Consider the following 23,474-nt stretch of genomic DNA (forward strand, 5'->3'; position numbering starts at 1 on the left):
TACTCACATCTCGCACACAATTATTTTCACTTGTGTTATATGTATAAAATGTAATTCAAGTAATGCCAATGCAAAATATTCTATTATCTATTAAAACCAGATTTAAAATAGTATACATGCCCTCAAGACTCCGTAGCAAACGTCTTCCAATGTATTTACCATGAGAAACATGCCTGTATATGTGTTCCCCAGTCAGCATTTTATGCAAGACAAGGCTCTCTCTCCCCACATTCCTTCAAGTTATTCTGGCCAGTTTACACAGCATGCAATGTGTGTGTCAGTGTCTCGCTGCATGCTACAGGATTAGCACAGAGCTAGCAGGAGCCTATCAATCAGATTATAGGGTATGCCGAGTAAAGGCTGAAGTCAGGCAAATCAGGGGTGTGACTGTGTTCAACACTACAGCTCAAGTACTGTACTACATTAATCAGAAAGCTGAAAGATTCTGAGCTCTAGTCTTAACAGATGTGTTGAATTCACAACTTCTGTTATTGACTAATAAAGTTATTCAAGAGGGGGGTTACGAAAACATGGCGCTTTAGGGCAGTAAGTAAAGTAGTGCTGGGATAGTGACTGCCACGAGGGGAGGTTTGAGGGCAGTATGGGGATCACAGTGGAAGTGAAGAAAGTGTATCCATACCCATTCCAGCATGTAGTTTCCAGCTACCTGAACAAGGTGAGTTACTAGGCACAGTGTGACTCGGGGCATAATGAATGGAAAACTGAGTCCTTACACAGTGACAATGCCCTACAAGTGCGTTCATAGTCAGTGACAATGTCCTACATGTGCGCTCTGCTCTGACAGTTCCCTGTGCTTGCCTTAGCTGATGTTTATATTATAATCGCTATTCGCTAAGGTGATTTTAAGCGTTGCGATTGAGCTAAGTACTATTTCAAAATGTTTAGAATTCCTGCTTTTCACAGTATACACAGTGCCTTTTACATTTACTGATATAGAATTATAATTCGTTACACATCACGTAACCATTCACCTCTTACATATTCTACTTCCGGGGCTGAGCTCTCACTACATAAATTGATGATAGTGCTCTGCCGATTTCTTTGATTCTTTCTTCTTTGTGACGTTACAACAACTAACATTCCAGCTATGGCAGCGTGTAATACAGTTATGTTAAAGGAGCCTGATCATATCTATTTTCTGTATTATGCATACATGTAATGTGCTATAGCCGTTGGAATCATAAGGCAGTCAAGTACTGTGAAATATTTGCCTGTAGTTATGTGGAGAAGAAACTATTTTAAATGCTTAAATATTGTTCTGAATATTCTTTATAGGAGTATTCTATGCTTTACAGAAATCTTACTACATTTAGTGAAACACCTTTTTGTAGAGATTGGTGTGTATGATGGATATAAATAATTATATCCACTCTTAAATTACAGGCACAATTTCACCATTGTGCCCTGAAAATTGCACTTTCTTTCTAGTAAATAAATAATTGATGTGGGCTAGAGGTTGCGGGGGGGGGGGGAGTGCACTAGCCACAGTGGGATTGAGACTGCTTTAGAAACAGCATCTCTTCATATGGGGGTCCATTTATTATTGTGCGGACAGACATGATCCAATATAGCGAACCATGTCCGCCGCAACAAAGATAAATGCCGACCGCATACCCTGCCAATCGTCCGCCAGCAGGGGGTGTCAACCGCCTCAGAGCAGGTGGACAGGTTATGGAGCAGCGATCTTTAGACACGTAGCTTGATAAATAGACCCCTTGGACTGTGACCTACAGTGACTTGTCACTTCTGCTTGGCTGTTAGATATGGAGCAAACATTTGAAAAGTGGTGGGCAGGAGAATAAGACCAAAGTAATATAAATAAAATTCTAAATAAAGTTATATCTTTTAATACTCTTAGGCAGCAAATCAAACACTAGCTCAAACCACTGGTATAGCTATGTGAGCTCTGTATTTAATTAACAGTGCTAAATATTTTTATCTTAAATAGACATTTAATAATAGATTCTTTAAAACTGCTCTCTGCTTTCCTCATTAATATTCTAGATTCTGGCCTTTAAAGTTAGCAAAAATGCACAGTAACACACTACATAGCATACACTTACACATGCACATACACACTACATAGCATACACTTACACATGCACATATACACACACTACATAGCATACACATGCACATATACACACACTACATACCATACACTTACACATTCACATATACACACACTCTACATAGCATACACTTACACGTGCAGATACACACACACACACACACACTACATAGCATACACTTACATATGCAAACACACTACATACCATACACTTACACATGCAGATACACACACACTACATAGCATACACATACACACACACACTACATAGCATACACATGCACATATACACACACTACATACCATACACATGCACATATACACACACTACATACCATACACTTACACATGCAGATACACACACTATACATAGCATACACTTACACATGCACAAATACACACACTCTACATAGCATACACTTACACATGCAGATACACACACACACTACATAGCATACACTTACATATGCACACACACTACATACCATACACTTACACATGCAGATACACACACTCTACATAGCATACACTTACACATGCAGATACACACACACACACACTACATTGCATGCACTTATACATGCACATACACACACACACACACTACATAGCATACACTTACACATGCTCATATACACACACTACATAGCTTACAGTTTTACATGCAGGCACACAGACACACTTATACATACATATGCACACAACACTACACAGCATACACTTATACATGCAGATACACACATGCATACACTTATACATGCAGATGCACACACACACACACACACAGTAAATGGCATACCCTTACATATGCAGATACACACACACACACACACACACACACTACATAGCTTACACTTATACATACAGATACACACTACACAGCATACACTTATACATGCAGATACACACTTATACATACAGATACACACACACACACACACTACATAGCTTACACTTATACATGCAGATACACACACACACACACTACATAGCATACACTTATACATGCAGATACACACACACACACACACACACACTACATAGCATTCTTATACATGCAGATACACACTTATACATACAGATACACACACATACTAAATAGCTTACACTTATACATGCAGATACACACACACTACATAGCATACACTTATACATGCAGATACACACACACACTACATTGCATACACTGACACATGCAGACACACACTACATGTCATACACTTATACAGGCAGATACACACACACACTACATAGCATACACTTATACATGCAGATACACACACACACACACACACACACTACGTAGCATAGCATACATTTATACATGCAGATACACACACACTACATAGCTTACACTTATACATGCAGATACGCACACTTCATAGCTTACATTTATACATGCAGACACACACACTACATAGCATACACTTATACATGCAGATACACACACACACACACACACACACACACTACATTGCATACACTGACACATGCAGACACACACTACATGTCATACACTTATACAGGCAGATACACACACACACACACACACACACTACATAGCATACACTTATACATGCAGATACACACACACACTACATAACATAGCATACATTTATACATGCAGATACACACACACACACACACACTACATAGCTTACACTTATACATGCAGATACGCACACTTCATAGCTTACATTTAGACATGCAGACACACACACTACATAGCCTATACTTATAAATACAGATACACACACACACACTACACAGCTTACACTTATACATGCAGATACACACACTTATACATATACACACACACACTACACAGTATACACTTATACATGCAGATACACACACTTCATAGCTTACATTTATACATGCAGACACACACACTACATAGCCTACACTTATACATGCAGATACACATACACACTTATAGGTACAGATATACACACACACTATCATATATGGGTATCTAAGTCATTGGATGGGGTCCTGGGGTTGGCAAGCACATTAGCTGGCAGTCTGAGGCTGACACTGTTTGTTACCCTGGTGTTGCACTGCTTATCATATAAAACTGAAGGCATGCTAGTATTATCACCAGGGGTTAGACGTCATCACTACCAGGGGTTAGAGGTCACCATTACCTGAGGTCAGAGGGTATACAGCCTTCTTACTCCTACTTAACCCACACACCATTCATTTTCCACAAAGAATCTAACAGGTATATAACCCTGGGAGAGAAAAGCCAGCTGCTTCTGAGTATGGGCACAATAGAATTTAAATGCATGGGACAATGCGGGACAGATGGCTAGCAACGCGGGACAGACCCCTAAAATCAGGACTGTCCCGCGAAAATCGGGACAGTTGGGAGGTATGCTATACAGCACTGCTTTGGTGTCAGGTGGAAGATAGTGAGGGGTCTGGCATCTAGCAGGCTAAATCAGACTGTGTGAAAGTAGATACAATCTCAGTTCATGCTATGAAAGTTTTTTTTTTTTCTAGATTTTAAATTCATGTCCGATACTTTTTTTGTGTGGGTATAAATGACAGTTAACGGGACATTATACACTAGATTTTTCTTTGCATAGATGTTTTGTAGATTATCCATTTATATAGCCCATACAGTTTAAAAAAAAAAAGATAGTTTTGCTTATTTTTAAATAACATTGCTCTGATTTTCAGACTCCTAACCAAGCCCCAAAGTTTTAGGAGAATACCGACGTATACCTACTCCAACTTGCTTCTGTTTGTGTAAAGGGTCTCTTCATATGGAAAGGAAGGGGGGGGGGGGTCTCTGCTATTTCCCACTTGCAGTGGGTGTTCCAGTAACCTACTAAACTGGAAGATTCTAAGTAAGTTTTTAAACGGTTTTATACTGGATTTTTAGATCAGTATCTGTGCATATTATTCTTTATAGTAGTGTCTATTACATGCAGTTATATGAAAATTGGTGTCTACTGTCCCTTTAAGCTGTTTATTAATAGATTTCCTGGCTAACACAAAAATATAGAATTTCATATGTTATTAGGCTTTTGTTTATAAAAAAAATATGACATGCATATACATTTTTGTGCTTTATAGCTCAAAGCTAAACAAATTTACTTATTAATCAATGACAAAAAAGTTTATGCTTGAAATAAACTTTTGTAGTGAAAAATGTACGGAATACTCTATTGATCATTGCAATAAAACAGTTTTTTTTAGCAACCTTTGACCTTTTGGCTTGGACTCTTCTACTCTCCAGTTCTGTGATTCTGACCCTTTACTGCCCGACTGTTGCCAAATCTGCTTTGTCTGACTACACCTTGGCCACTAGATTGGTCACGTCCTGGGTCTTATCCCTTGTGCTGGGACTGTGTTTTCCTATTAGTCACTTCCCAACCTATTGGTCCTTTCCTGGACTGACATCATACTACTGGCTGTAATAACTTAGTCCATGGTAATTAATATTATGGGGATGGCCATAATGTGTCTCCCATCCAAAAATTATATAGATGAGCATTCTGGCCCATTTTTGATAGTTAGTGTTCCTTTTTTTGGAGTGACTGTGTCATGTTTCCATGGTAGTAAGTGACTTTTTTTATAAATAAATTCATTTTTTTTACTGTATGAGAAAATAAAGGCTATACTGATACATCACAACTGATGTTCACAGTAATATATTCCAAGGACATCAAATATTCAGGTGTTTTAAAGAATATTTCTTATGTTATTTTGCATTATAAGCGTTCTTTGTGAACATTCCACATTTATTTTGTGTGACAATTCTGGCAGTATTTAAATGCATCTATATTAAAATGTTCTTGCCAGAAGCAAATAACTCCTCAATCAGAGCTTGAAAGTGTATGTCATGTAACAGTCCATAAAAGATGAGAAGTTCACCTTGAATGCTGGGCAATAAATTCAACTCACTCATGTCTCACAAGCTCTGCAGCCACTAAAGGGATATTGCTTGCAGAATCTAAAGCATGAACGTTCGATGTTTGGCTTTGTTTATCTCATTGATAATGCACAATATTTTTTATATTTTTTTTTTCTAGTTATAGTAACAACTAGAACTGCAATGAGAAAATACTGATATTTTTCTTTTCCTAAAGAGCTATTTTATGTAACTACATAAAATAGCAGTAGAAAAACTGATATACCAAGCTCACTGAAGTCAAAGCAATACATACTTGTCCATTTTATAATATTTTAAAATGCATAAATATGTATGTGTGTGTGTGTATATATATATATATATATATATATATATATATATATATACATTAATATATAAGCCATACAGATATAATAAACAGTAAGAAAATGATATAGTTATGTGAAACTCCCTATCTTCAACACAGTGGAGCCAGATTATTTGTGGTATGTGTGTGTATATGTGTATATATATATATATATATATATATATATATATATATATATATATATTATTTTCAAATAGGACTGCACTCACTGGGTTTAAGCATAAAAACTTATTTTATTGTGGTAACGTTTCGGAGTCCACAGTCTCCTTCCTCAGACCAGAACAAACATGCAAGTGAACATAGTGCCTTATATACACATTAAGCCCCACCCATCTACCAACATGTGTGTGAATTGCGCCAAAACCGTGGTTGTCATGGTGATGGCCCCTTCTACCAAACAATGTTGCCATACTACTAACATAATGAAATATATTGAGCAGATATATAAACATACCATTATAGCAATGTATATCCATGTAGAACAACGTTTAAAATATCAGGCTGCAATAGGTTAACAGTATTCCAGCACGAGATGCATGTTATACAGTCACACTTAGTGTAGAAAAAACAAGTCATCATAGCTTATCTCCTCTATCTAGCTACCTGGTTTGTAATATGAATCCGTTAACGTCCATAGTTGTGGTTTATATCACAGTCACTTAATCACATATTGTTTGAGTCAGCGTTGTACAGTAATGGAGCATCTATGCTACTGTTTTTGCAACCGCATCTTATCTATCAAGTCAATCACATCTTTGTTAATATTGTTAATATTAGCTGTCAACAAAGTAAGGAGTCATACCTTATGTTAGGATGCCCATGTCTCCAGTCCGGATTGTTAATTGTGGTCCGCAAAAAAGACATATGTGCTGCTGTCAAGCTCCGAGCTGTGAAACCCAGAGGCGCTGAGCAGAGAGCTCCGGCGTCTGTAGTGTGAATCTTCCAACCGCATGGCTAATTAGCATATGCGGCTGACGTCACCCATGTTCCTATTATGTTTGTAGCCACAGAAACCACGGTGCGTTCCACAACTTCAAGCCCCACCAAGGTTATCAGAGTGGTGTGAGCGAGTTAGTCAGATGGTACTATGTGGCCATGCTGCAGTAAAACACTAAATCACATAGTGTAGCATTGGAGGGAGATTGTCTCAAGTGTGGAGAGGCAGGGTATTAAGTCTAGTTACGGTAGGGGGTATTTTACCTTTTGCAAAATATATAATGTATAGCTAAAGGGTCTTGTCTCCTATTCAGCTATTTGGGGATAATTGCTAAGGACCCAGTACCCATCCCTTGTCAAGTAATAGCATCTGTAGTAACAAACAGGTCATTTGGGAAAGCTCAAAAAAATAAAAATAAAATAAAAAATAAACATAAAGATAAAGATTATACTATAAGCAGCACAACATATTTACGGTCAAACACAATATTATATCCCACATATCTCATAAATTCAGGTAGCATATCATATTATTCTTCAAGCTTTAAGTGTATATTGGCTCCTTGTGTCTGGACACCATTGTGTCCATATAGTGGAACCTCAAAATGTATCATTGGTTCACTATTTATAAATGGCAATCAAGGAAGGACATGCAATCCAGCTTAGTTCTAGTCCATCCATCAGCAGTTACATAGTGTTGACTCTTTTTTATAAGGTGGAGGTATAGTGGTCACATTACCTCATTCACTCTGCTGAGTTAGGGGAGGTGTCAAGGTACCCTAACATTACCTATGTGTCATCCCTTCGTATGTTTTGTTTTCTTGTTTCCATACGTGTAGGTCACCTCTGGAAAGGCCAAACAGAGACTCATGAGTGGTAAGGAGGCCCATCCTAGTGTGTATCACATTATGTAACATGAAACCCACTGGTTGGTATTCCAACCCTCATGTCTAGTCAGGCTCAAGGCGGTCCATCTTAGTGTGTATCCCAGAGCAACAAATGACTATCCTTGGTTGGTCTCAAGCTCCTTGCTGTGTTCCACTATAGCGGGCGATTCACCACGGGTGAATCATCACAGGTATGGGATCAGTGGTATTTAGCCACTCCACACTGGTGTCAGAGGAAGCAATGCCAATCATTAGACATATTTAGGCCCTTAGGATGTAGGGTACCAAGTCTGTGTATCCACCTAGTTTCCCTCTGAAGTAGGGCTTTGTCTCTGTCACCTCCTCGTTTAAGTGGTGGAACGTGGTCAATCAAGACTAATCTTATGGCCAAACATAAGGTGATGGACCTAAGATTCGTCTTGATAATGTATAGCTAAACGTTGTTCTACATGGATATACATTGCTATAATGGTATGTTTATATATCTGTTCAATATATTTCATTATGTTAGTAGTATGGCAACATTGTTTGGTAGAAGGGGCCATCACCATGACAACCATGGTTTTGGCGCAATTCACACACATGTTGGTAGATGGGTGGGGCTTAATGTGTATATAAGGCACTATGTTCACTTGCATGTTTGTTCTGGTCTGAGGAATAAAATAAGTTTTTATGCTTAAACCCAGTGAGTGCAGTCCTATTTGAAAATACTGTGAATACTACTGACCTGGCACCCCGGTTGATGACTGAAGGAGATTGTGAGTGCAGATACACATGGAGGAGATATATATATATATATATATATATATATATATATATATATATATATATATATATATATATATATATATACATATATACACCAACATCTCATTTTATTAACATCCAGCATCATGCGCTTTCCAACAGGTATGAAAAAATACGTGATACGTCACACATGTCGTCATAGCAACCGTTCGCTCAGCAGTGAGTGTCAGGTGTCAATGTTAAAAACATGCATAAACATAGTGACAGGAGCAATGTATTCCACAATCTGTCAGAGGTGCAATGTCTGGAGGCATACAGTGGGAACTACAGTTAGCCATACTGCATAGTAACAAATAAACGGATCCTTATGTCACATTCTCAAACAAGTGGAGTAGTTAATCTTGGTATTGGCCGTGAGCGGTATAACACCAGATCGACATGTTAATTAAGGTGTATCTTGCTACCTAATGGTTATAGGCAAATGGGGCATATTATGAGGCCTCTAGAACATATACAACATATGTACCAGAATGTTACCATTAAGAGGTAGTATATGAACATCATAATTACAGGGATAAGTGCATCGTTAAAGTCACTCCATGTAACTCAGGACATCCTATCTAATTATAGCCATAAAGCCAGCAATATCTTAAAAGGGGGGATAAGAGCCTTGTATACCCATATATAAGCAATAACACTACTGGAATAAGTACATAATAGAAGTCCATCTAGCTATATCCTGACATAATCCCTAATTTTAACTATAGAGCAAGCCTTAAGGTACAGGGGGACATCATATCAAAAGGCAACATGGCAATATTTCTAGCCTGTAGAAAACCAATATAATATAGTACAATACAAACCCCCACTTGACCATCTAATCCACATATGATCATAATCCACATATGATCAAAACTACACAGATGTAAGGGCCATGTCAAGACAATCAAAAAGTGTAAATATAAAAAGACTGCAGATTTTGTTAATGGAAGTAAATTGGAAAGTTTAAAATTGCTGCTATATCTGAATCGTGAAAGTTTAATATTGACTTGAGTGTTCCTTTTAAACTCAACTGGAACTTTTTTGTTAATATATATATATATATTAATAATTATTTGAAAAAGAAGGCATCTAAGCTAAGGAGCATGACAATTTTTGGTTCAGTACACTGCGTAGCACCTTTTTTCATTGGTGGTGTCCAGTCAGCAAGGACAACCCAGGTTGTGAACCAAAAATGGACCAGCTTCGAAACTTACATTCTTGCTTTTCAAATAAAGATAGCAAGAGAATAAAGAAACAATGATAATATGAGTAAATTAGAAAGTTGCTTAAAATTGCATGCTCTATCTGAATCATGAAAGAAAAAAAATTGGGTTCAGTGTCTCTTTCAAGGGGCATGAAACATGACTATTTTTTTAAACACATTTGAAACTTCTTTGTTGAAGGGGCAGCTATCCAAGAATACCAAGATAATGAAGCAAATATAATAGGAGTAAATAGGAAAGTTGTTTAAAATTGCATACTTTATCTGAATCATTGGGGTTTTATGTCTTTTTAACTTTTCTATCCTTTTAATAGCCCTTTAAATATTATTGAATCTTTCCAAGGCAGCCCAGTATATGAGCTTGTTTTTGTGTGTTAAATGCTTTAATGAAAACTTTACTTTGGTCTGTCACTTGCTACTTCGAGATCAAGCAGATTAGACTAACACATTCCTTCAGAAAATCTGTGTAGTGTTTCCATGTGTATATGACAGTGTGTGTTTCTGTGTATGTATATATGTGTATATTATATGTATGTATGTAAAATATATTATGGGGTTGATTTATTAAATGCTTCGCAAGCCTTTCGACCCCCCTACGACTGCAGGTTCTCACAAGAACTTGCAGTCCGTATTTAACAAGCAGTGGTCATCAGACCGCTGCTTTCCTAACCTTTCACCACCTCTAAGGTGGAGAATTTCAATCTCCTGACAGCTTCTGCCCACGCGTGATTGGCTGTGCATGGGCCTGGGGGCGGGATTGCACGCAAGCGCAAAATAGTGCTTGTGTGCAATGCTGAATTCGGCCAGCGGAATTCAGCCCGCCAGAGGCGAGCTGCGGCACACAGGGGAGCGTATATGCGCCCCTGTCGGCCGCAGCTTGATAAATCGACCCTTATATATGTGTATATTATATGTATATATGTAAAATATATAGTACACTGATGCAGTACTTAGTTACCCAGAACAATATTGTGCAAAATATACAACCCCCAATTTGAAAAAGCTGGTACAATATGGAAAAATGTCATTTGAAATTCAATTCACCCTGTACTATATTGAAAACACATTAACACATTATTTGATGTTTTACTTTGGGGAATTTAATGTATTTTTGAAAATATGCACTCATTTGAAATCTGATAACTGCAACACACTCCAAAAAATTTACGACAGTCGACTGTTTACCACTGTGTAACATCACCTTTTCTTTTAACAACACTTATTAAGCATTGGGCACTGAAGATACAAGTTTGTTAAAGTTTAGCAAGCGGAATTTTCCCCCATTCATCTATCATGCATTTCTTCAGGTACACAACTCTACGGGGCCTTTGTTGTCTTATTTTGTGCTTCATAATGCCCCACGCATTCTCAATCGGAGACAGGTCAGGACGGCAGGCAGGCTATGCTAGCACCCTCACTCTCTGCTTACGTAACCATGAACTTGTAATCCAGGCAGAATGTGGTTTGGTGTTGTCCTGCTGGAAAATGCGGGGACTTCCGTGGAAAGGACGACGTCTGGATGGCATTTATATGCTGCTCTAAAATGTATACATATCTTTCTGCATTAATGGTGCACTCACAAATGTGCAAATTACCCATGCCATGGGCACTGAAACACCCCTATACCATGACAGACGCTGGGTTTTGGACCTGATGCTGATAACAGCTTGGATGGTCCTTTTCCTCTTTTGAGGATGGTATGATTAATTATGCTCCGCATTGATTATTAAATGATGTTAAATTTATAACAATAATCCTTATCAAAATTATTTTGTTTAGCTATTTCTCTTTTCTACTGTAGATGACAAAGAAATATTACTTCTCAGGAAGGTAACATAATATTGCATCATATAAAAAATATTTATGGGGGGCGTGTCTGGAAGGCGGCCATGATCAACAGCAATTTCATGAAGCTCCTCAAGTGAATTTAAATACATGTTGAATATCTCTTCTCAAACTTGACATTTCGCACTGAAATTTATTAAGCTCACATTGGAGAAGAAAGGGAGCTGAATGAGACCTTAATCTATATGATATCCTCTACTGGGTTTAAACAGATAGAACCTAGAAGGTAGGCCGCAACTACATTACACGCATACACCACCCCCCTCAAGTACTATTATTATTATTATCATCAGGTATTTGTAGAGTGCCAACAGATTCCGCAGCGCTATAAACATAGTCGGTGTACAGGATAGCTTTTGTAGGGGTCAAGTGGGTAGAGGGCCCTGCCGAGAGTTTCACTGTTGTAGTCGGCTCTTATGAAGCGATCTGTAAACAGCTGGGCCCATAGGCTTACAATCTAAGGGGTTCAAGGGGAAAGCAATGGTGTTAGGAAAGGTTAGTGTTGGTTGTATGCATCCCTGAATAGTAGAGTTTTTAGGGAATGCTTGAAGCTGTTAAAACTAGGGGAGAGTCTTATGGAGCGAAGCAGGGAATTCCACAAGATGGGAGCCAGTCTGGAGAAGTCCTGTGAATGTGAGGAAGTAACAGGAGAGGAGGAGATCCTGAGCTGATCGAAGGGGACGGGAGGGAGAGTATATAGAGACAAGTTCTGAGATGTAGGAGGGAGCAGTGCAGTTGAGAGCTTTATATGTCAGGGTGAGGATCTTATGTTTAATCCTAGAGGCAAGAGGAAGCCAGAGATCCTGAGCTGATCGAAGGGGACGGAGGGAGAGTATCTAGAGACAAGTTCTGAGATGTAGGGGGGAGCAGTGCAGTTGAGAGCTTTATATGTCAGGGTGAGGATTTTATGTTTAATCCTAGAGGCAAGAGGAAGCCAGTGAAGGGATTGGCAGAGAGGTGCAGCAGATGAAGAGCGACGAGTAAGGAAGATGAGCCTGGCAGAGGCATTCATAATGGATTGTAAAGGAGCTATGCGGCAGCTAGGTAGACCAGAGAGGACGGAATTGCAGTAGTCGAGGCAGGAAAGGATGAGAGAGTGGATTCAAATCTTAATTGTATCTTGTGTAAGGAAATGTCTAATTTTAGCAATGTTTTTAAGGTGGAAGCGGCAGGCTTTAGCCAAGGACTGGATGTGAGGAGTGAAGGAAAGATCTGAGTCAAGTGTGACCACAAGACATCGGGCAAGCAATTTTGGGGGTGGAGACATTGGAAGAAGGGGGGAAAATAAGGAGTTCAGTTTTGGCGAGATTTAGCTTAAGGTAGTGAGAGGACATCCAAGATGAGATGTGAGAAAGACAGTTAGTGACACGGGTTAGTAAGGAAGGAGTACCCAAATTACCCGAGTAGAGCAGTATTAATCTGCTATAATTTACTACACAAGCCAGAACATTACATAAAGCTGATAATATGGAGGACTTCCATGCTATATTGCAAGCTAAACTAGAAGCCTTGGGTCAACTAATAGATTGCAGGTTTACGGACTTGAGAGACATTTGCCAAGCGTCAAGTCTGGTGGGCTCACCTCCTAAAGTACAAGGAGACATTCCGGTGAATGCGGACACTGCATGGCCTGATGAATCTGCAGACCCGCGACCTGGACCGACCTCACGTGCTGTGTCGCACAGCCCTAACTTAACGCCTCAATTTCAAGTACTGAAGGGTCTCATACCTGAGGAACAGCACACAGATTGTTCATTGTTACCCTTGGCTCCCCTGGGAAGGGACGCGGCCGGTCCCCGCTTGGGTAAGGAGGGCTTCGCAACTATACAGGGAAGGAGACTTTCAGTTATTACCAGGCACCCAGAAGTGCTGAAGATCTTGGCCAGCAGTGCACAGTGGAGCGACAGCGTGGGGATACTGTTGAGTAAGCAGTTGCGGTTCTGGTCCGCCATGTCTCTTACCGGTGACTATGCAGCTGGATGTATAACATTACGAGTTGTGTTCTACTTCTTAATTGCTGCAAAAGAGTGGGTGTTGGGTAGTACTGGACGCTTTGCAGTGGATGCCATACTTTCCCATGCTCGTATTGAACTCCTAGATTGTTGTAGGTTTTGGACATTCTAGCAGAGGGTGTGCAATCAGGTTTATGGATCCTCATCATTACACGCATAACTATGTCATTTTTTTATTTTTTCTTCTGCATAACCTTATGCTTAGTGTTAGCATTTTGCATGTGATGTGTAATACCAGATATGTGACTGTTAATGTTGCATGCAGATTCTACCAGGTCTGCTGAGGGGGTATGTACATATATAACTGAGATCACTAAATCAGACTAGAGTTACTAACTTCTGATGGTAAATATTTTACTTCTCTATTTTAGAAGGCTTATAGTGTATACATGAGACATACTAAGCCTCACTAGAAGTCCATAATATATCTTATCATTGGATCTTATAACTACATACATAACTATGTCATTACTTATATTATACACAGCCTTATGTTTTTAGTTCATAGTTTACATATAAGGGGCAATATTATGTGTGTAACTGGGCTTGCCTTTAAGGATGGCTATAGATTTCTTCTAACCTACTAAATATGTATTCCTATATATAATTCGGTTCGCTGAGCTAGATTACATATATCAACCCTGAGTGGCGAGTGTTCCGCTTCTATGATGGGGATCCTAAAATGTTTTTATATACATAAACAACAGATCCCGTATGAACATCTATATTGTGACGCTCCTCAAATACTTAGCCCTACACAAAGTTTTTCCCCAACATACAGGGAGTATATTTCTCTCCACAAATGGGGGTACAGTTATTCACTGAGCTATGAAAGGTATAACTGGGACGTATTGAGTCTTGGCAGAAGCTGTCTCTAATGTATCTTTTACTTAATAAAACCCATCTCATACTGTCCCAAGAGCTTCTTAGTTTATAAATAAAGAGAGATATGTCATTATGTTATTTGAATCAAGGTTAATGTGCATGGAGTTTCATCTGATAATTTTTTTTTTTTTTTTTTGTTGAAAACAGCTTTATTCAAGTAAAAAAGTATTGAAGTTACAGCGGTGTGGAGACGCAGCTCCAGCCTGTCATATTACAGGAAAAAGAAAGGATGAGAGTAAATCAAACAAAGCTGTTTCCTTTTAACTTCTATTAACACAAATATTACTTGGTCCAACCGGAGGGCTCCCCTCACTGAAAGTCCCTGTCCGTTATCCTCTCTCAGCACCAGACCATTGAGTAGCAGGGAGAAATGTTAAATGATATCCATCCTAGCGGGGAGTCAGGTGTCTGTAGCGTGTGTTACTACGGGGTCCAACTGTAGGGAGGTAATGTTTGGTGTTATGTATGTTTCCCAAGTCACCTTCATTTCGGCATACATATCCATCCTCTCTGTTTGCATGTAATGAAACTCCTCTAGGTCCAGACTCTCTGTTACCCTCAATTTCCACATTGATAAGAGTGGGGCATCTTTGCTCTTCCAGTTTTTAACTATTAAGAATTTAACACTATTGGTCATGATGTAAAACCGTTTTTTATGTGGTTTATGTTTAATCCTGGGGGGTTTGTTAAGTAACCAAATTAAGGGGTTTAGTGGAAATGTTGTTTCGAAAATTTTCTCTATTTCTGTGATTGTCTCTCTCCAGAAATTCTGGATTGAGGAGCACCACCACCATATGTGGGCCATGTCGCTGCCAACATGTCCGCAACGCCAGCAGATGTTAGCAGAGTTTGGAAATATTCTATTTATTCTGCGGGGTGTATAGTACCATCTATGCAGAATCTTCAGATTCAGCTCGAGTGATGCGGATGAAGATGATTTAAGTGTGGACTGTATGATTTGAGAGCTCGTTTGTGGTAAAATTATTAGTCCCAAGTCTTTCTCCCATCTCTCAATGTATGGCAGAGTGTGGCCTGGTTGTAACTGAGTTAGTATTTTATAGATCAATGAAATTGTATGTCTTGGAGGGGAGGATCTAATGAACAGACTTTCGAAGTTAGTGAGAGGTCTAGTCATGTTTGGAGAGTGTGGGTGTGTGTTTAAGAGGTTATGTACTCTATGGTAGGTAAACCATTGTTCAAAACATGTAAGACCCTGAGAAATCAGATCGTGCTGTAGTTTTAGTTTTTCATTTTGAAGGAGACAGTGCAAAGGTATGTCTACATCCTGTGCCAAGGTCTAACATTCAGTTTTCTATCAAAGATGTAAGTGGGGACGGTTTAGAAGAGATGAATGGATATTGTAGCAAATTAAGTTCCCAATTTTTAAAGGTCTCTAATATGAGCGGATTGGCCGTGTATGCGGAGACTTCTTTCTTCGTGAGAGGCCAGCAAAAGGAGCTAATGAGTTTAGTTCGCAAGATTCTAAGTTCTATCGTGACCCATGCTTTGTGTGTATTATTCATATATAAGTCTAGGATGCGTTGTAAGAAGATTGCGCTTCTGTATGTTTTAAGATTGGGTAATCCTAGGCCCCCTTGAGTCTTGGGGGATGTCATTATGTGTTTTTGAATCTCATCTGTGATAATTTTAAGATGTTTCTGGTTATCTATGACAGGTCTTTTCTGACCACTCATTAAAGGGACAGTCTAGGCCAAAATAAACTTTCATGATTCAGATAGAGCATGTAATTTTAAACAATTTTCCAATTTACTTTTATCACTAATTTTGCTTTGTTCTCTTGGTATTCTTAGTTGAAAGCTTAACCTAGGAGGTTCATAGGCTAATTTCTTAGACATTGAAGCCCACCTCTTTCAGATTGCATTTTAACAGTTTTTCACCACTAGAGGGTGTTAGTTCACATATTTCATATAGATAACACTGTGCTCACGCACGTGAAGTAATCTGGGAGCAGGCACTGATTGGCTAGACTGCAAGTCTGTCAAAAGAACTGAAAAAAGGGGCAGTTTGCAGAGCCTTAGATACAAGATAATCACAGAGGTTAAAAGTATATTATTATAACTGTGTTGGTTATGCAAAACTGGGAAATGGGTAATAAAGGGATTATCTATCTTTTAAAACAATAAAAATTCTGGTGTAGACTGTCCCTTTTAAATAATGAATATATATATAAGTTAAATTATATTATCCCCTCCTACAATTAACATGATAATTTCTTATTAATTTTTTACCAATTGACATTAGATCTCATACTATCAGGCGAACTAATCTGCTTGAGAGGATTGCTTACTTAATTATATAAAACTAAAAAATAGGTATCATTACCCAGCAGAAATATTAAGTATATATACATCAAGCTTGTTTAGTTGGGTTTTCACATTTAGTTTGGATACTTATATGTGTTTAAGATATATCACCTATGAAGATGTCTGTATTTTGTGGCATTGTTTTCTTTTATGTTGTATATGTACAGACTATTACATATCTAAGATGTTGTGTATATCATTACAGTAACCATATTGTTATGCTAAATACCTTAATAAAAATTTCTGATTTAAAAAAATAAATATTTATGAACCTCTTTAGCTTTAAATGCCTTTATACTGTAGTTTTGACATGAACGCCAAGCTAAGATGCACTGCCTCCTTCAGTGTAAAAGATAAACATTTGCAAAACTGGAAAGGAACACAATGAACTGCTTGATTTCCTTTAAGATCAAGGGTTGGATAGACTTAAATGTGTCAATGCTTTTTGTAGGCAGCGATTGAAAGTAGATTTCCTGGGCTTGAAGTTTGTTCAACTGTCTATTCTACATCAAATAACATATAGCACAGAGTTATATGTATGTTTGTATTCCCACTTGCTTCTGAAAATCTGCCCAAAGAGCCCCTAATTTGTAGGGATATCTGATACCTTGATTATTAAATTGCATTTTGTTTCAGTGAGCAGAATCTTAGTGTTCTGGATGTATACACCAGCAGATGGCTCGGTAGTGGCATGTTACACTGAGCAAGTTGTTGGCTTACATGATGTTATTTGTCTTGCGTGCTGGCTCAGTTTGCTGTTTGCATTTTGTGTGTGTGTTCCTTTAATTAGAAATAATTTGCTATATGAGCTAATGGTCACTAAGAGGCCTAGTTATCAACGTGTCTACTTACCTGCCTTCGCCGGCCCAATACGCCCGCCTAAGCTCGCCTACCATCGCCGCCGCGGACCTGAAAAATCTCGCCAAAGTTATCAATAAAGCTATCAAAAAGCCGTGCACCAAGTACGGGGCGATGAGCAGCGGACTGTGATAGTTATCACTCATCCGATCTCGCTGCTCTTTGGCTTTTTGACAGCTTTATTGACAAGCTGTCACTAAGCACTCACACTAACTATACTGTTCTACCCCCTATACCGGAGCCCCCCCGCAACTAAATAAAGTTGTTAACCCCTAAACCGCTGCTCCCGGACACCGCCGCAACTATATTAAATGTATTAACCCCTAAACCGACGCTCCCGGAGCCCACCGCCACCAACATAATACCTAGTAACACCTATCCTGCCCCCCTATACCGCTGCCACCTATAATACATTTTTTAACCCCTATCCTGCCGATCCCGGACCCCGCCGCAACTAAATAAATGTATTAACCCCTAAACCGCTGCTCCCGGACCCCGCCGCCACCTATATTAAACTTATTAACCCCTATCCTGCCTCCCCTACACCGTCGCCACCTATAATAAATTTATTAACCCCTATCCTGCCCCCCCTATCCCGCCGCCACCTATAATAAATTTATTAACCCCTATCCTGCCCCCCTACACCGCCGCCACTATAATAAAATTATTAACCCCTAAACCTAAGTCTAACCCTAACACCCCCCTAACTTAAATATTAATTAAATACATCTAAATAAATTTAACTCTTATTAAATTAATTATTCCTATTTAAAACTAAATACTTACCTTTAAAATAAACCCTAATATAGCTACAATATAACTACTAATTATATTGTAGATATCTTAGGATTTATTTTTATTTTACAGGCAAATTTCAATTTATTTTAACTAGGTACAATAGCTATTAAATAGTTATTAACTATTTAATAGCTAGCTAGTTAAAATAAAGAGAAATTTACCTGTAAAATAAAAACGTAAGTTAACACTACACTATACTTAAATAAATTATTTCTATTTAAAACTAAATACTTACTTGTAAAATAAACCCTAAGATAGCTACAATATAATTAATAATTACATTGTAGCTATTTTAGGATTTATATTTATTTTACAGGTAACTTTGTATTTATTTTAGCTAGTTAGAATAGTTATTAAATAGTTATTAACTATTTAATAACTACCTAGCTAAAAGAAATACAAAATTACCTGTAAAATAAATCCTAACCTAAGTTACAATTAAACCTAACACTACACTATCATTAAATTAATAAAATAAATTACCTACAAATAACTACAATTAAATACAATTAAATAAACTAACTAAAGTACAAAAAATAAAAAAAGCTAAGTTACAAAAAATAAGTTACAAACATTTCAAAAATATTACAACAAATTTAAGCTACTTACACCTAATCTAAGCCCCCTAATAAAATAACAAAGCCCCCCAAAATAAAAAAATGCCCTACCCTATTCTACATTTAAAAGTTAACAGCTCAATTACCTTACCAGCCCTTAAAAGGGCCTTTTGCGGGGCATGCCCCAAAGACAACAGCTCTTTTGCCTGTAAAATAAAAATACAACCCCCCCAACATTAAAACTCACCACCCACATACCCCTACTCTAACCCAAACCCCCCTTAAATAAACCTAACACTACCCCCTGAAGATCATCCTACCTTTAGCCGTCTTCAGCCAGCCGACCACCGATGGAACCGAAGAGGAGATCCGGAGCGGCAGAAGTCATCATCCAAGGGGCGCTGAAGAAGTCTTCCATCCGATTGAAGTCATCATCCAGGCGGCGTCTTCAATCTTCATCCATCTGGAGCGGAGCGGAACCATCTTCAGACGAGCCTAGGTGGAGCCATCTTCTTCCACCGACGACTGAACGACGAATGACGGTTCCTTTAAGTGACGTCATCCAAGATGGCGTCCCTCGAATTCCGATTGGCTGATAGGATTCTATCAGCCAATTGGAATTAAGGTAGGAAAAATCTGATTGGCTGATCCAATCGGATTGAACTTCAATCAGCCAATCAGATTGAGCTCGCATTCTATTGGCTGTCCCGATCAGCCAATAGAATGCGAGCTCAATCTGATTGGCTGATTGGATCAGCCAATCAGATTTTTCCTACCTTAATTCCGAATGGCTGATAGAATCCTATCAGCCAATCGGAATTTGAGGGACCCCATCTTGGATGACGTCAATAAAGGAACCGTCATTCGCCGGTGGAAGAAGATAGCTCCGCGTAGGCTCGTCTGAAGATGGCTCCGCTCCGGATTGGATGAAGATTGAAGATGCCGCCTGGATGATGACTTCAATCGGATGGAAGACTTCTTCAGCGCCCCTTGGATGATGACTTCTGCCGCTCCGGATCTCCTCTTCGGTTCCATCGGTGGTCAGCTGGCTGAAGACGGCTAAAGGTAGGATGATCTTCAGGGGGGTAGTGTTAGGTTTATTTAAGGGGGGTTTGGGTTAGAGTAGGGGTATGTGGGTGGTGGGTTTTAATGTTGGGGAGGGTTGTATTTTTATTTTACAGGCAAAAGAGCTGTTTTCTTTGGGGCATGCCCTGCAAACGGCCCTTTTAAGGGCTGGTAAGGTAATTGAGCTGTTAACTATTTTAATTTAGATTAGGGTAGGGAATTTTTTTATTTTGGTGGGATTTGTTATTTTATTAGGGGGCTTAGATTAGGTGTAAGTAGCTTAAAATTGTAATATTTTTGAAATGTTTGTAAACTTATTTTTTTTATTTTTTGTAACTTGGCTTTTTTTATTTTTTGTACTTTAGTTAGTTTATTTAATTGTAGTTATTTGTAGGTAATTTATTTAATTAATTTAATGATAGTGTAGTGTTAGGTTTAATTGTAACTTAGGTACTTAGGTTAGGATTTATTTTACAGGTAATTTTGTATTTCTTTTAGCTAGGTAGTTATTAAATAGTTAATAACTATTTAATAACTATTCTAACTAGCTAAAATAAATACAAAGTTACCTGTAAAATAAAATTAAATCCTAAAATAGCTATAATGTAATTATTACATTGTAGCTATCTTAGGGTTTATTTGACAGGTAAGTATTTAGTTTTAAATAGGATTAATTTAGTTAATAAGAGTTATAATATTTAGATTTATTTAATTAATATTTAAATTAGAGGGGTTGTTAGGGTTAGACTTAGGTTTAGGGGTTAATAATTTTATTATAGTTGCGGCGGTGTAGGGGGGCAGGATAGGGGTTAATAAATTTATTATAGGTGGCGACGGTGTAGGGGGGCATATTAGGGGTTAATAAGTTTAATATAGGTGGGGGCGGGGTCCGGGAGCGGCGGTTTAGAGGTTAATAACTTTATTATAGTTGTGACGGTGTCCGGGGGCAGCGGTTTAGGGATTAATAACTTTATTTAGTTGCGGTGGTGTAGGGGGGACAGATTAGGGGTTAATATGTATAATGTAGCTTGCGGTGGGCTCCAAGAGCGGCGGTTTAGGGGGTAATACATTTATTTAGTTGTGGCGGTGTAGGGTGGGACAGATTAGGGGTGTTTAGACTCGGGGTACATGTTAGAGTGTTAGGTGTAGACAGCTTCCATAGGAATCAATGGGATGTCGGGCAGCAGCGAACATGAACTTTCGCTATGGTCAGACTCCCATTGATTCCTATGGGATCCGCCGCCTCCAGGGTGGTGGTTTGAAAACCAGGTACGCTGGGCCAGAAAAGTGCCAAGCGTACCTGCTAGTTTTTTGATAACTAGCAAAAGTAGTCAGATTGTGCCGAACTTGTGTGCGGAACATCTGGAGTGACGTAAGAATCGATCTGTGTCGGACTGAGTCCGGCGTATCGAAGCTTACGTCACTAAATTCTACTTTTGTCGGTCTGTAGGGCTTGATAACTTAGGCGAATCAGCCTCGCCACAAATACGCTGCAGAATTCCAGCGTATTTGAGGTTGACGGCTTGATAACTAGACCCCTAAGTGTAAAGCTATTGCTAAGCAGAGTGTAAATGCAGTGAATCACTATTTTTAAGCTTGCAAGATAAAATTGTACATGTGTGTCCCTGCATGTCTAGATTTTCATTGTGTTTGGTTCAGCTTTGTTATGCTCACACAATATTATGGTAAATCCCTTCCCTTTTAGTTTTATTATTGCACATTTATACAATGTTGTTACAGCCTTGAGATTACCGATTTGAAAATTATGCTGGCAAAATACATTGAATGAGTAATTACTTAAACATTTTGGAGGAGGTTTTTCCAGTCTTTTCCAACTTCAGTAAGATTGTATAATTAAGTTGTTGCATGCATGACATAGGGCAATTTTTGGCAAATTATTTTCTTTACGGTCTGTTTAATTATTTTAAGCAGTGGGGCTGGAGAGAGAACAGTAGAACTAAGATAACAAACCACATTATGACAATAAAAAAATGAAAGCCATATTGATTGCTGGATTTGTGTGCGTTTGGATTTTGTATTTTTGTTTGAAAATGGTTTTACATTAGCAAAGCTTAGCAATAAAGTGTAAGTGCTAACTATGAGTAAAGATGTTTGGACAGGCGCTTGGAAATAACATTTCAATAAAGTATTTGTAGAGAATTGTTTGCATTGCTGCCAACGTGTTATTTCAGCTATGCTAAAAGAAACCTCTGATCCCGCTAAAGAAAAGCAATCCATGGTAAGTAATTAAAATTGCTTCTAGGCTTTAACTTTTTTTTCTTTCTTTTTTTCTTTAAGATTTTGGATACTTTTTCCACAATATATTTTGCTGTATTTTTAAATTGGATGACTGTTGTGTAAATTTTTTTTTTTTTGCACTTTTGCTATCCATTTTATGACGTTTTTAATTTCTTCCATTGGGAGAACTAACCTATAAAGGGATTTTGTATATCGGTAACAGCAGGATGTTAAATGTACTACCATTCTGAATCGGGTTCTCCCCAAACTGTTTTCTTATATTGTCATTTATTTTCATATTGTGATATAGGCGTAAGTACTGTAAACACATTTCCTATTGCAATATTTGACAGCATGAAATGATAATAAAATAAAAAAAAGTGACAGGTGAGTCATCCTATTGCATACTGGAAACCAGTTTCTTTAGACAGTCACAAAAAGAAGGGGCACCATAGTGTTTTAATTTTCCAGTGGGTTGCTCAAAATCAATATGCATTTGCAAACTATTGTCAATTAAAATTATTGATATGTAATCCAAAAAGTTAGTAAAATATATATATATATATATATATATATATATATATATATATATATATATATTTATATATTGTTCTTGGTCAGCAATGCATATATGAATTCAGTATTCTCCATAGAAAGGTTTGCCAGCCGGGTGGCTTTATACAATAGCCAAGTGGGGGCAGTGTAATAATTTGCAA

The 23,474-nt window shown here is 38.2% G+C and overlaps 1 protein-coding gene across 1 annotated transcript in view; it reads left to right on the forward strand.

Moving 5' to 3' along the window:
* The first annotated feature begins 339 nt into the window (after positions 1-339).
* PRELID2 (PRELI domain containing 2) overlaps positions 340-23,474 on the forward strand; it is a 309,867-nt gene continuing 286,732 nt past the window's right edge. The window contains exon 1 of the mRNA XM_053717152.1: positions 340-676. Within this exon, the coding sequence (XP_053573127.1) occupies positions 602-676 (75 nt within the window). The 5' untranslated portion in view covers positions 340-601. The remainder of the gene's footprint in view (positions 677-23,474) is intronic.

Source organism: Bombina bombina, chromosome 6 (assembly GCF_027579735.1).
Source record: "Bombina bombina isolate aBomBom1 chromosome 6, aBomBom1.pri, whole genome shotgun sequence".
NCBI classification, from domain to species: domain Eukaryota; kingdom Metazoa; phylum Chordata; class Amphibia; order Anura; family Bombinatoridae; genus Bombina; species Bombina bombina.